Here is a 12,694-nt window from a genome sequence, read left to right on the forward strand (position 1 = left end):
TCGCACAGACCCCACCCCCCTCCACCGCGCCGCTCAGCATCCTCGGCTCTGAACATGGACCTGGGAACGGCGGCGGCAGAAGCAGTGGTCTCGGTGGCGTCGGCCGCGGCTTAAACCGACCTGCCCCAGCCGGACATCGCCGGGAAGCGTCATCATCCCACCACCGGGACGGGCATCGCACCCTTTGCCCCCCTCCACCCCCCCACGCCACACGCCTCTCTCTTCTCTCGCTCCTGGGCCGGGTTGACAGGCGGCGTCTGGGGGTGTCAGAGGATCGGAGCTAGCCAGGGCGTTAGCCGCGCACGCACACCGCCGCTCCGCCGTAATCGCCGGTTCTACGCCGTGTATTTTGTTTTTTATTCCGTAACTGGGGGATTTTCATGTTTTTTTTTTTTCCCGGTTGGTCTCGTCTCCTCGCTCTACACCCTGCTTTGACTCCAGGCTCCTTGGAGATAGAGGAATGAAAATCTGCCACCATGATGGAAGGTAAGAAGATTGATTCGGATGTGACCCTTTTTTTGTGCTAATCCCCTTTTTGTTCTTGCCGTAGAGGCGTGACAGTTTGTACTCGCGCGTGTGGTGTGTGTGTGTGTGTCTGTGTGCGTGTTTGTGTGTGTGTGTGTGTTTGTGTGTGTGTGTGTGTCTGTGTGCGTGTTTGTGTGTGTGTGTGTCTGTGTGTGTGTCTGTGTGCGTGTTTGTGTGTGTGTGTGTGTGTGGGGGGGTCAAGTGTCAAAAGTCGCATCGCTATTTTGAGTGCTTCACATTCTGGGGGTCTCGCGTGCTGTAGTGCTGTCGTGGAGTGGGCAAAGGAAAGGGGCCTGGTCGGTCACTTGACGTGTCCGGGGGGGCCACCGAAGCGAGGCTAATTGAGCTGTACCTCTGTGTCCACACACTCCGACCCCACCTCCTTCTTTTCCCGCTTCCCCCAGGATTATTTGGATTTATTGTGCAGGAGGGCTTATGTGCCCAGCTGGCTCACATATAAATTATCTTTGGATGATGCACTTTGAAAAAAAAAAAAAAAACACTCTGCACTTGCCGTGGACTGGATCATGTGTAAACCCGGCATTCGGATCTGGCGACGCGTCTGTGGTTTTTGATGATCCGAAGGTTGCGGACCTTTCCTTCTGAGTACGAGTAAAGTCATTTGAGAAAGAGGCAAGGCATTTGTTTGGCCGTCGTCACTTTAGTTGATGACATCAGCAGGAGGAGGAGGGGGGGGGGTCCGGCGATGGAGGGACGACTCTCTTTGGGATTTGCAGCCGCAGCAAAAAAACACTATTTCTCCTTTTCATTACATCGTTTGACCTTCCGTTTTTTAAGCAGTTCAGCCCGTAGATCTTTGAGCAGAGAGAAGCGCAGGCGCAGTGGGCTGATCGGGGAGCAGGTGACGGGCCGTGCGTTTGATTTTCCTGTAATGTCGTGCAAGCTTTTAAATGTGCACCGCGGAACTTTTATGTAGGGCCTGACGCTCGAGGATTAAAAGTCATTAAGAACGCATAAGAACATCGATGCAGAAAAATGTACTGCGAGATAAGAGAGGAAAAGCTAGAGAAACAGATGGGTTTCTCTATCTAACGAAGGGCCGTTGTCATAGCAATAGCACACTTCAAATCTGAGTATTATATATTTTGAATGGGGAAAAGGTCCTCCCAAAGTCCTTCGAATCAGATTATTATTGACGCTCTGATTGGAAAAAACCTGTCCATCGTCATTCAGTTGCAAACACTTCTGTTCTTTGATCGCTCAAAAACCTTTGAAAAAAACGTGATTAAAAAAAAAGAGCAGATTCACCTCTACACAGATCTGACCTGTAATTTGACCTAATTATTTATTTATTTATTTATTTATTAACCTTTATTCAACCATCTAATTGAGCTCGAGACCTGTTTTTCAAGGGTGACACACTTTTGAAAACATTTACACTTTTGAGAGACTTTAAAAAAAGAAAGGCCATTGGTGTCCTTGTATTTGTTAAAAGCCATATTGTGGGACATTTGTGGCAAAGCACTGAAAAGTTACACCGTGTACCTTTAAATATGTGCAGAATAAGATGGTGTTTGACAGCGATAAACGATTTGTTCTGTGCAGTCTTGGTTGAAGTGATGGTTACTCGTGATGATTATGATTTCAGGCCATTTAGAAGTTCAACTTGATGCCAATTTGTCCTGACCTCATCGGCAAGATGAATTCTCAGAGAGCAGCATTTGTGGTTTGGGCGGGAGTCAAAACAAGCAGAGCCAAAACAAACATGGCGTCGCCGACGGCCGTACTTCGGCCTATTTTAGGACTATTTCCTTCTTTCTTTGGGTCCACAATGGCACTTTGTACATTTATGGATTCACAAAATGCCTTTATGAACTCTGAATTTAACACAATGTAGATTTTTATGCTTCCCGGCCTCACATGTTTTAGATATTGAGCTTTGCGTAGTGAATAAACCACGGTAAAACATGGTATAGTAGTAGTATAGTCAAACAGCAGTATAGTAGAACAGTTGTATTATAAGATAAGATAACAGTAGTATAGTAGAACAGCAGTATAGTAGAACAGTTGTATTATAAGATAAGATAACAGTAGTATAGTAGAACAGCAGTATAGTAGAACAGTTGTATAGAACAGTAGTATAGTAGAACAGAGGTATAGAACAGTAGTATAGTAGAACAGTAGTATAGTAGAACAGTAGTATAGTAGAAAAGCGGTATAGAACAGTAGCATAGTAGAACAGCAGTATAGTAGAACAGTAGTATAGTAGAACAGCAGTATAATAGAACAGTAGTATAGTAGAACAGTAGTATAGAACAGTAGTATTATAGAACAGTAGTATAGTAGAACAGTAGTATAGTAGAACAGTAGTATAGTAGAACAGCAGTATAATAGAACAGTAGTATAGTAGAACAGTAGTATAGTAGAACAGTAGTATAGTAGAACAGTAGTATAGTAGAACAGTAGTATAGAACAGTAGTATTATAGAACAGTAGTATAGTAGAACAGTAGTATAGTAGAACAGTAGTATAGTAGAACAGCAGTATAATAGAACAGCAGTATAGTAGAACAGTAGTATAGTAGAACAGTAGTATTATAGAACAGTAGTATAGTAGAACAGTAGTATAGTAGAACAGTAGTATTATAGAACAGTAGTATAGTAGAACAGCAGAATAGAACAGTAGTATTATAGAACAGTTGTATAGTAGAACAGTAGTATAGTAGAATAGTAGTATAGAACAGTAGTATAGTAGAACAGTAGTATAGTAGAACAGTAGTATAGAACAGTAGTATAGTAGAACAGTAGTATAGTAGAACAGTAGTATAGTAGAACAGCAGAATAGAACAGTAGTATTATAGAACAGTAGTATAGTAGAACAGTAGTATTATAGAACAGTAGTATAGTAGAACAGCAGAATAGAACTAGTATTATAGAACAGTAGTCTAGTAGAACAGTAGTATAGTAGAATAGTAGTATAGAACAGTAGTATAGTAGAACAGTAGTATAGTAGAACAGTAGTATAGAACAGTAGTATAGTAGAACAGTAGTATAGTAGAACAGTAGTATAGTAGAACAGCAGAATAGAACAGTAGTATTATAGAACAGTAGTATAGTAGAACAGTAGTATTATAGAACAGTAGTATAGTAGAACAGTAGTATAGTAGAACAGTAGTATTATAGAACAGTAGTATAGTAGAACAGTAGTATTATAGAACAGTAGTATTATAGAACAGTAGTCTAGTAGAACAGTAGTATAGTAGAACAGTAGAATAGAACAGTAGTATAGTGGAACAGTAGTATAGTAGAACAGTAGTATAGAACAGTAGTATAGTAGAACAGTAGTATAGTAGAACAGTAGTATAGTAGAACAGTAGTATAGAACAGTTGTATAGTAGAACAGTAGTATAGTAGAACAGCATCGTAATCATTCTACTGAAATGTGGTATATCACATCCAGTTAATCGTGCATATTTTAAACAAATCCAGTAGCACTGATATTTGAGAACATAAAAATGTCATTATATTTCATTTTGTAGAGGTCTAAAGTACACATTTAACCTTTGGGATTTGATCATTTGGCCAATTCAATAAGCCATTTAGATTTGATTACGAGTCAGTATATCATCATTATTATTGTTATGATATTTTTACTCTTTTAGTGTCACCATGTCAGGTATTTGAATGTCAGTTATTGTGTTGACTGTGTTGGCTCATGCGTGATGTTGGTGGTAAACGATGTGCGTCTGCTCTTTGGGCTTCAGCAGCATTAGCATGGCTAGCTCGGGCTTAGCTCGGCTGTGTGAGGCCAGGATTACAGGCAGGTGTTAAAATGGGACTCTAATCCTGGTGAGCAGTGCTTTTTTAAGATCCGTGCCGTGGACGGTGGGGTGAGTCTTTTCTTGGTAACCCACGCTGTAATTACTCTCCTCACACACGGAACCGAAAGAGAATCGTGTCAGAGCCTTCTTTACCCCTGAGATTATTGAGGTTTACAGCGTGTGGTTTGTTATAGGATCGTCACAATTTCAGACTCGATCTAATACTAATACTAATACTGTGCTCAATACTGATTTATACCTTTTATTTTTATACCTGTACCTTTTATCAAACTAATAACAAAAATACATATCTTTTTTTTAGTTTAGATACTTCACATGAATAGTTTCAAAGTTGGTTTTAGTACTGATTAGTAAATAGTACTGTTTTTTTTTTACAACCGCTATAAGTTTACTAAGATTTCTCCAAGCTACTTTTCAAATGTCTCTTTTAGTCAAACATTTTACACTGTACACAATATTATTATGGCAAAAACAGTAACTAACAGAGATGACCTGATTTGAGGTACTTTTTATGTTTATTTAATTTTTTATGTTTCTTTTTTTTATTTTATTTAATTACATTTTTTACGTTTTTTAATGTTTTTATTTATTTTTGTATTTATAATTTTTATGTTTTTTATGTTTTTTATTTATTGTATTTATTTTATTTATTTACACTTGATTAAACTACATTTATTTTAATCAGATTTAATGATCGTGTAATTCACAACCTTTTGCTTTGGTTGATTGCATCGTGAAGTATTACATAGTGAAGTATGAGTCGTTTACATACTGAAGTCTGAAGAAATACTGTATATTCCATTAAAAAGAGCCACATCTTCTCTCAGGACACTGTATCTCTCTCTTCCTCATGTCTGTCGTTGCTCACGCGCTCGTCAACATTTCAAACACAAGATAATTCAGGGTGATTAGAATAAAAAGGCGGTTGCATAACTCGCGCTGTGTTTTGACGGTAGGATTACGTCGTCTGGTGTGTCGCTTCTGATTTAGAGCTGTTGTTTTAGATGAATCTTTCCACCGCAAGACGGGTTTAGCAGCTCTGTGTGGATGTAAACAGGGCAATTCACAAGTTGACTTGTGTTGACACGACGCTAAACTCATTTTTGATACTACACAAGAGGCTCGATACTGATTTCAACACCAAAAAAATGATATTAAAAAACAATAATAGGCTTTCTTCTATTCTACTCTTCTTACCTTCTCTTATACTGGATCTGATTGAGCTCAAAAGCGTTCAAGACTGTTCTGGAAAGTATCAATTCTTGTTCTAATGAGTGTCTAGTTTCGATACTGGTTTTGGTGTTGATTAGTATCTGATTTTTGCTACTTTTGTCATATATGATATTCATTCAACCACAACACAAAATCAGCAAATTGAAGTAGTGTTCAAACCTGTTTTCGATATTAAGGAGAAGGATCGATGCTTGATTCCAACAGCGATGATAAGATGATGCGTTCCTTTTTGACAATTGAATGTTCGACTTCTAAGTTCTGATTGTGAACGCCGTTCTAAAACCGTTCAGAAAAGGTCTCATTTTGTTGAATTTATGCAATCGTTTTCCAGAATCAACATTGTTTATAAATGACATGATATTACTCAAGTTAGCGTTAGCGTTAGCCTTTGTCTTAGTATTTTACGGACTATAAGTCACACCGGAGTATAAGTCGCACCAGCCAAAAAATGCATAATAGAGAAGAAAAATACATATATAAGTCGCACTGGAGTATGAAATGTGGTTGCAAGTGTGAAAATAATAATTGATATCACATATAAGTCGCTCCGAAGTATAAGTATATAAGTATAAATATAAGTATAAGTCGCACCCCGGCCAAAACTATGAAAAAAGGTGCGACTTATAGTCCGGAAAATACGGTATTCTTTTTATTTATCTTCTTCTTCTTATGTGTTTTATGGCGGTTACAAATGAATATCTTATTATAAACGATATTCATCTAGTTTTGAGGTTTTTTAGGGCATGAAGTTGTCAAACGTTTTGAAAATAAGATACTTATCAATACTAAAACTGGATTCTAATTTGGACAAGCCACATAATAACATAAAAAAATAGACTCAAATTGGACATTTTTCCAGGACGTTTTTCTAGAACGTTCTTGAGCTTTATCAGAACCAATCAAAGACCACATGGTAACATAAAGAAAGTGCTATTATTTTGTGTCGATACTTACGGTCTGTTGTCAAAAAAAGAGCGTGTCATGGCGGCGGCGAGCCTCAACATTAAACCAGCCACGTAAATGAACGTTTCCGCTCCTATTTGCAGCGCGACGACGGTCTCTAGCGTCGTCGTCGATAACCCGAAAACCCAACGAGACGACCACTGGAGCCGGCGATATTTTTTTACTTCCGGCAGAAATAGGCTCCCCTGGCACTTTTCAAACGCACTTCCTCCTCTGGACGCGCTGTTCAAGGACTTCCAGAGCAGATTGTCTTTCCTCGGATGCAGGTACAAGTACTGCAGTGTGTAGGACAAAGTACTGTGCGGATATTTAAAGAGAATATTGCCAAAGTGTTCATACACGAACAGAGCAGCCAGGAATGATACTATACAAGAGGTGGGAAATACTTGAGAAACATTTTGAATACTTTGTACTTTTCAGACATTGCTATTTGAGTAATATTTGACTTGAAGTAACGGTACTCTTACTCGAGTAAATGTTTTGGTTCGTCTTGAGTAAATTTACACGTGACAAAAGCTTCATGTTGTCAATATTAAATGATCTTCTGAACCTTTGTGTGTATTTGTTTTGATATATATATATATATATATATATATATATATATATATATATATATATATATATATATATATATATATATATATATATATTGTCCAATTTGAGATACATTTTATGCCCAAACTGTTGGTACTCAAGTTGTAGTTTCTCCAAATACTTTTCCACTCTTATGCGGGTAACTAGTACTACGTTTTGCTTCTACTAGAATAATATTATTTAAAAGTAATGTTACTCTACTCCACTCACGTCTGAGTAAAAGTACTATTACTCTGAAATGACACGACAAGTACAAAGTAGTGATTAATTACTGAGTAATTGTCTCGAGTGTAATTGAACAGACTAAACATTACATTAAGTAAAAAAATATGGTATATTTTAAAGGACAGGCCACAAAAAAGTATAGTTATATCTGACAAATTACAAAAGAATACTCAATTAAATGATAATTAAATTATTTTTACTCACCTCTATTTTACGAAAAGTATAATGTACAGTACTATTTGTAAAAAAAATACCCCTGGAACATTAGGTGAACAGTTTGGATTAAAGTTTTTTTTTTTTTTTACCAGGTCAAACATTTATTTAGTTAAAACACAAGAAACTTCTAAACGTTATGTCTAAAGCCACAGCGAGTGAAATAAAAATAAGATGAACTCGAGTAAGACTGTGGTCACTTCAACATGATATTACTCAAGTTAGCGTTAGCACTAGCATTAGCGTTAGTAACTTGCTCTTTTTATCGTCTTCTTCTTTGGTGTTTTATAGCGGTTGGAATCGGCCGCCTACTGTAGTTGTACGTCTTGAAAGTATGTGTTTTACTCTATACCATAAAAAAGAAGGCGACAACGAGAGCAGAGGCTTGATGAGGATGACTCGGGAGTGTTTCTCGTGCTCCATAACGCACGTAGCAGCACCCTAAAATGCCCGCGGCGCGCGCACGGTTATCTTAATACCTGGCGGTATCTTTTCAGCATGATGGGTGCCGGCGGCAGCCAAAAGCCCTCAGTGAGACCACTGCATCAATTAACTGAATCATTTTGACATTCCTACTCTCTTCTCTCCCTCTCTTCACTCTCCCCCCCTCTCCTCTCTCCCCCCCTCTCCTCTCTTCTCTCTCCCCCCTCCCCTCTCTCTCCCCTCTCCTCTCTCCTCCCCTCTCCCTCCTCTCTCTCTCCCCTCTCCTCTCTCTCCCCCCTCTCCTCTCTCCCCCCCTCTCCTCTCTCCCCCCCTCTCCTCTCTCTTCTCTCTCTCCTCTCTCCTCCACTCTCTCTCCTCTCTCTCTCCTCTCTTCTCTCTCCCCCCTCTCTTCTCTCTCCCCCCTCCCCCCTCTCCTCTCTCCTCCACTCTCTCTCCCCCTCTCCTCTCTCCCCTCTCCTTTCTCCTCCACTCTCTCTCCTCTCTCTCCCCCCTCTCCTCTCTCCCCCCTCTCCCTCCTCTCTCTCCCCCCTGTTCTCTCTCCCCCCTCTCCTTTCTCTTCTCTCTCTCCTCTCTCCCCTCTCCTCTCTCCCCCCCTCTCCTCTCTTCTCTCTCCTCTCTCTCCCCCCTCTCCTCTCTCCCCCTCTCCCTCCTCTCTCTCCCCCCTCTTCTCTCTCCCCCCCTCTCCTCTCTCTTCTCTCTCTCCTCTCTCCTCCACTCTCTCTCCTCTCTCTCTCCTCTCTTCTCTCTCCCCCCTCTCTTCTCTCTCCCCCCTCCCTCCTCTCCTCTCTCCTCCACTCTCTCTCCCCCTCTCCTCTCTCCCCTCTCCTTTCTCCTCCACTCTCTCTCCTCTCTCTCCCCCCTCTCCTCTCTCCCCCCTCTCCCTCCTCTCTCTCCCCCCTGTTCTCTCTCCCCCCTCTCCTTTCTCTTCTCTCTCTCCTCTCTCCCCTCTCCTCTCTCCTCCACTCTCTCTCCCCCCTCTCCTCTCTCTCCTCTCTCCCCTCTCTCCCCCTCTCCCTCCTCTCTCTCCCCCCTCTTCTCTCTCCCCCCTCTCCTCTCTCTTCTCTCTCCCCCCTCTCTTCTCTCTCCCCCCTCCCCCCTCTCTTCTCTCTCCCCCTCCCCTCTCTCTTCTCTCTCTCCTCTCTCCCCTCTCCTCTCTCCTCCACTCTCTCTCCCCCCTCTCCTCTCTCTTCTCTCTCTCCTCTCTCCCCTCTCTCTTCTCTCTCTCCTCTCTCCCCTCTCCTCTCTCCTCCACTCTCTCTCCCCCCTCCCCTCTCTCTTCTCTCTCTCCCCCTCCCCTCTCTCTTCTCTCTCTCCTCTCTCCCCTCTCCTCTCTCCTCCACTCTCTCTCCCCCTCTCCTCTCTCTTCTCTCTCTCCTCTCTCCCCTCTCCTCTCTCCTCCACTCTCTCTCCTCTCTCTCCCCCCTCTCCTCTCCCCCCCCTCTCCCTCCTCTCTCTCCCCCCTCTTCTCTCTCCCCCCTCTCTTCTCTCTTCTCTCTCTCCTCTCTCCCCTCTCCTCTCTCCTCCACTCTCTCTCCCCCCTCTCCTCTCTCTTCTCTCTCTCCTCTCTCCCCTCTCCTCTCTCCTCCACTCTCTCTCCCCCCTCTCCTCTCTCTTCTCTCTCTCCTCTCTCCTCCACTCTCTCTCCTCTCTCTCTCCTCTCTTCTCTCTCCCCCCTCTCTTCTCTCTCCCCCCTCCCCCCTCTCCTCTCTCCTCCACTCTCTCTCCCCCTCTCCTCTCTCCCCTCTCCTTTCTCCTCCACTCTCTCTCCTCTCTCTCCCCCCTCTCCTCTCTCCCCCCTCTCCCTCCTCTCTCTCCCCCCTGTTCTCTCTCCCCCCTCTCCTCTCTCTTCTCTCTCTCCTCTCTCCCCTCTCCTCTCTCCTCCACTCTCTCTCCCCCCTCTCCTCTCTCTCCTCTCTCCCCTCTCTCCCCCCTCTCCCTCCTCTCTCTCCCCCCTCTTCTCTCTCCCCCCTCTCCTCTCTCTTCTCTCTCCCCCCTCTCTTCTCTCTCCCCCCTCCCCCCTCTCTTCTCTCTCCCCCTCCCCTCTCTCTTCTCTCTCTCCTCTCTCCCCTCTCCTCTCTCCTCCACTCTCTCTCCCCCCTCCCCTCTCTCTTCTCTCTCTCCCCCTCCCCTCTCTCTTCTCTCTCTCCTCTCTCCCCTCTCCTCTCTCCTCCACTCTCTCTCCCCCCTCTCCTCTCTCTTCTCTCTCTCCTCTCTCCCCTCTCCTCTCTCCTCCACTCTCTCTCCTCTCTCTCCCCCCTCTCCTCTCCCCCCCCTCTCCCTCCTCTCTCTCCCCCCTCTTCTCTCTCCCCCCTCTCTTCTCTCTTCTCTCTCTCCTCTCTCCCCTCTCCTCTCTCCTCCACTCTCTCTCCCCCCTCTCCTCTCTCTCCTCTCTCCCCTCTCTCCCCCCTCTCCCTCCTCTCTCTCCCCCCTCTTCTCTCTCCCCCCTCTCCTCTCTCTTCTCTCTCTCCTCTCTCCCCTCTCCTCTCTCCTCCACTCTCTCTCCTCTCTCTCTCCTCTCTTCTCTCTCCCCCCTCTCTTCTCTCTCCCCCCTCCCCCCTCTCTTCTCTCTCCCCCTCCCCTCTCTCTTCTCTCTCTCCTCTCTCCCCTCTCCTCTCTCCTCCACTCTCTCTCCTCTCTCTCCCCCCTCTCCTCTCTCCCCCCCTCTCCTCTCTTCTCTCTCCCCTCTCTCCTCTCTCCCCCCCTCTCCTCTCCTCTCTCCCCCCCTCTCCTCTCCTCTCTCCCCCCCTCTCCTCTCCTCTCTCTCCGCCCTCTTCCTTCACCCTCGTGCTGCAGTTTGTATTAATTGCTTGGACGTATTGGGCTTATTTAATTTTTTAGAAGTTGCTGATGCTGATGCTCGTAATATTCATGATTTACTGCGTCAATGAATTACTGTTTTTCTCCTGCTTTTGTTTTACTGTGTCAGTGGCATAAAGTATTCTCAATATTATTGTTCATCACAATGTCTTTCTGTAGTAATATATCTGTGTGATTCTGTTGTTCTTACCCTCCGTCCTCTCTCTGTCTAAACATTGCACTGTTTGATTCGTACACTCTGTTCCCTGTCGTGGTCTGATTTGCTGTTGAGACAGAAAAGCCTGAGGGGAGTTGGATCAATCTGGTGAATGATATAATATTGATGATAAACGGTTTAGTGCTTGGAGTGAATTCATCTGTCGGCTGTTTAATTAACCAAACAACGTGAAGTATTGACTATCAAAGACGGATTTCCCAAGTCATTCTAGTGAAAAGAAGTTCAATTTGAGTGAATTTGAGTGAATTCATGTATTTTAGACCATGTAAAAGATGTAGATAAGAGTAAATATTGCTGTCGTTAGTTGTCATTAAGGCTCGACAGTGATTATCATAGAGGGCCATTTTGGGTTTACTGTAGTGTTGTCTCGATACTTACATTTCCAACTCTATTTTGATGCTTAGGAAAAGTCTTAGTACTCTATACATACTATTTTGATACAATCATTTTTTGAAACACACAGAATATAATCACTTTTTCATGTTGGTTTCATACTAAAACTCATAAAGCTCACATTTTTTCTAAAACTGTTAATGTTTTTGTTTTGTATCGATACTCAATTGTACAGTAGTATAGAGTATTGTATAGAGTATCGTATGGTAGTATCATATAGAGTATCGTTATAGAGTATTGTATTGTGGTATTGTATAGTGGTATCGTATAGAGTATTGTATAGTAGTATCATATAGAGTATTGTATAGTAGTATCGTATAGAGTATTGTATAATCGTATTGTATAGAGTATTGTATAGAGTATCGTATAGAGTATTGTATAGTAGTATCGTATAGAGTATTGTATAGTGGTTTGCTATAGATTATTGTATAGTGGTATCGTATAGAGTATAGAGTATTGCATAGTAGTATCGTATAGAGTATTGCATAGTAGTATCGTATAGAGTATTGTATAGTAGTATCGTATAGAGTATTGTATAGTAGTATCGTATAGAGTATTGTATAGTAGTATCGTATAGAGTATTGTATAGTGGTATCGTATAGAGCATTGTATAGTAGTATCGTATAGAGTATTGTATAGTAGTATCGTATAGAGTATTGTATAGTGGTATCGTATAGAGTATTGTATAGTAGTATCGTATATAGTATTGTATAGAGTATCGTATAGAGTATTGTATAGTAGTATCGTATAGAGTATTGTATAGTGGTATCGTATAGAGTATTATATAGTAGTATCGTATAGAGTATTGTATAGTAGTATCGTATAGAGTATTGTATAGTAGTATCGTATAGAGTATTGTATAGTAGTATCGTATAGAGTATTATATAGTAGTATCGTATAGAGTATTGTATAGTAGTATCGTATAGAGTATTGTATAGTAGTATCGTATAGAGTATTGTATAGTGGTATCGTATAGAGTATTATATAGTAGTATCGTATAGAGTATTGTATAGTAGTATCGTATAGAGTATTGTATAGTGGTATCGTATAGAGTATTATATAGTAGTATCGTATAGAGTATTGTATAGTAGTATCGTATAGAGTATTGTATAGTGGTATCGTATAGAGTATTGTATAGTGGTATCGTATAGAGTATTGTATAGTGGTATCGTATAGAGTATTATATAGTAGTATCGTATAGAGTATTGTATAGTAGTATCGTATAGAGTATTATAGAGTATTGTATAGTAGTATCGTATAGAGTATTGT

General features: G+C 42.0%; 1 protein-coding gene across 1 annotated transcript in view; it reads left to right on the forward strand.

Annotated features, from left to right (window-relative positions):
* The first annotated feature begins 206 nt into the window (after positions 1–206).
* Positions 207–12,694, forward strand: part of sgip1a (SH3GL interacting endocytic adaptor 1a) — a 76,938-nt gene continuing 64,450 nt past the window's right edge. Inside the window, exon 1 of the mRNA XM_072439214.1 lies at positions 207–486. Within this exon, the coding sequence (XP_072295315.1) occupies positions 477–486 (10 nt within the window). The 5' untranslated portion in view covers positions 207–476. The remainder of the gene's footprint in view (positions 487–12,694) is intronic.

The sequence above is a fragment of the Eucyclogobius newberryi genome, unplaced genomic scaffold, assembly GCF_026437365.1.
Source record: "Eucyclogobius newberryi isolate DKJ021-1_F unplaced genomic scaffold, fEucNew1.0.hap1 SCAF_9, whole genome shotgun sequence".
NCBI classification, from domain to species: Eukaryota; Metazoa; Chordata; class Actinopteri; order Gobiiformes; family Gobiidae; genus Eucyclogobius; species Eucyclogobius newberryi.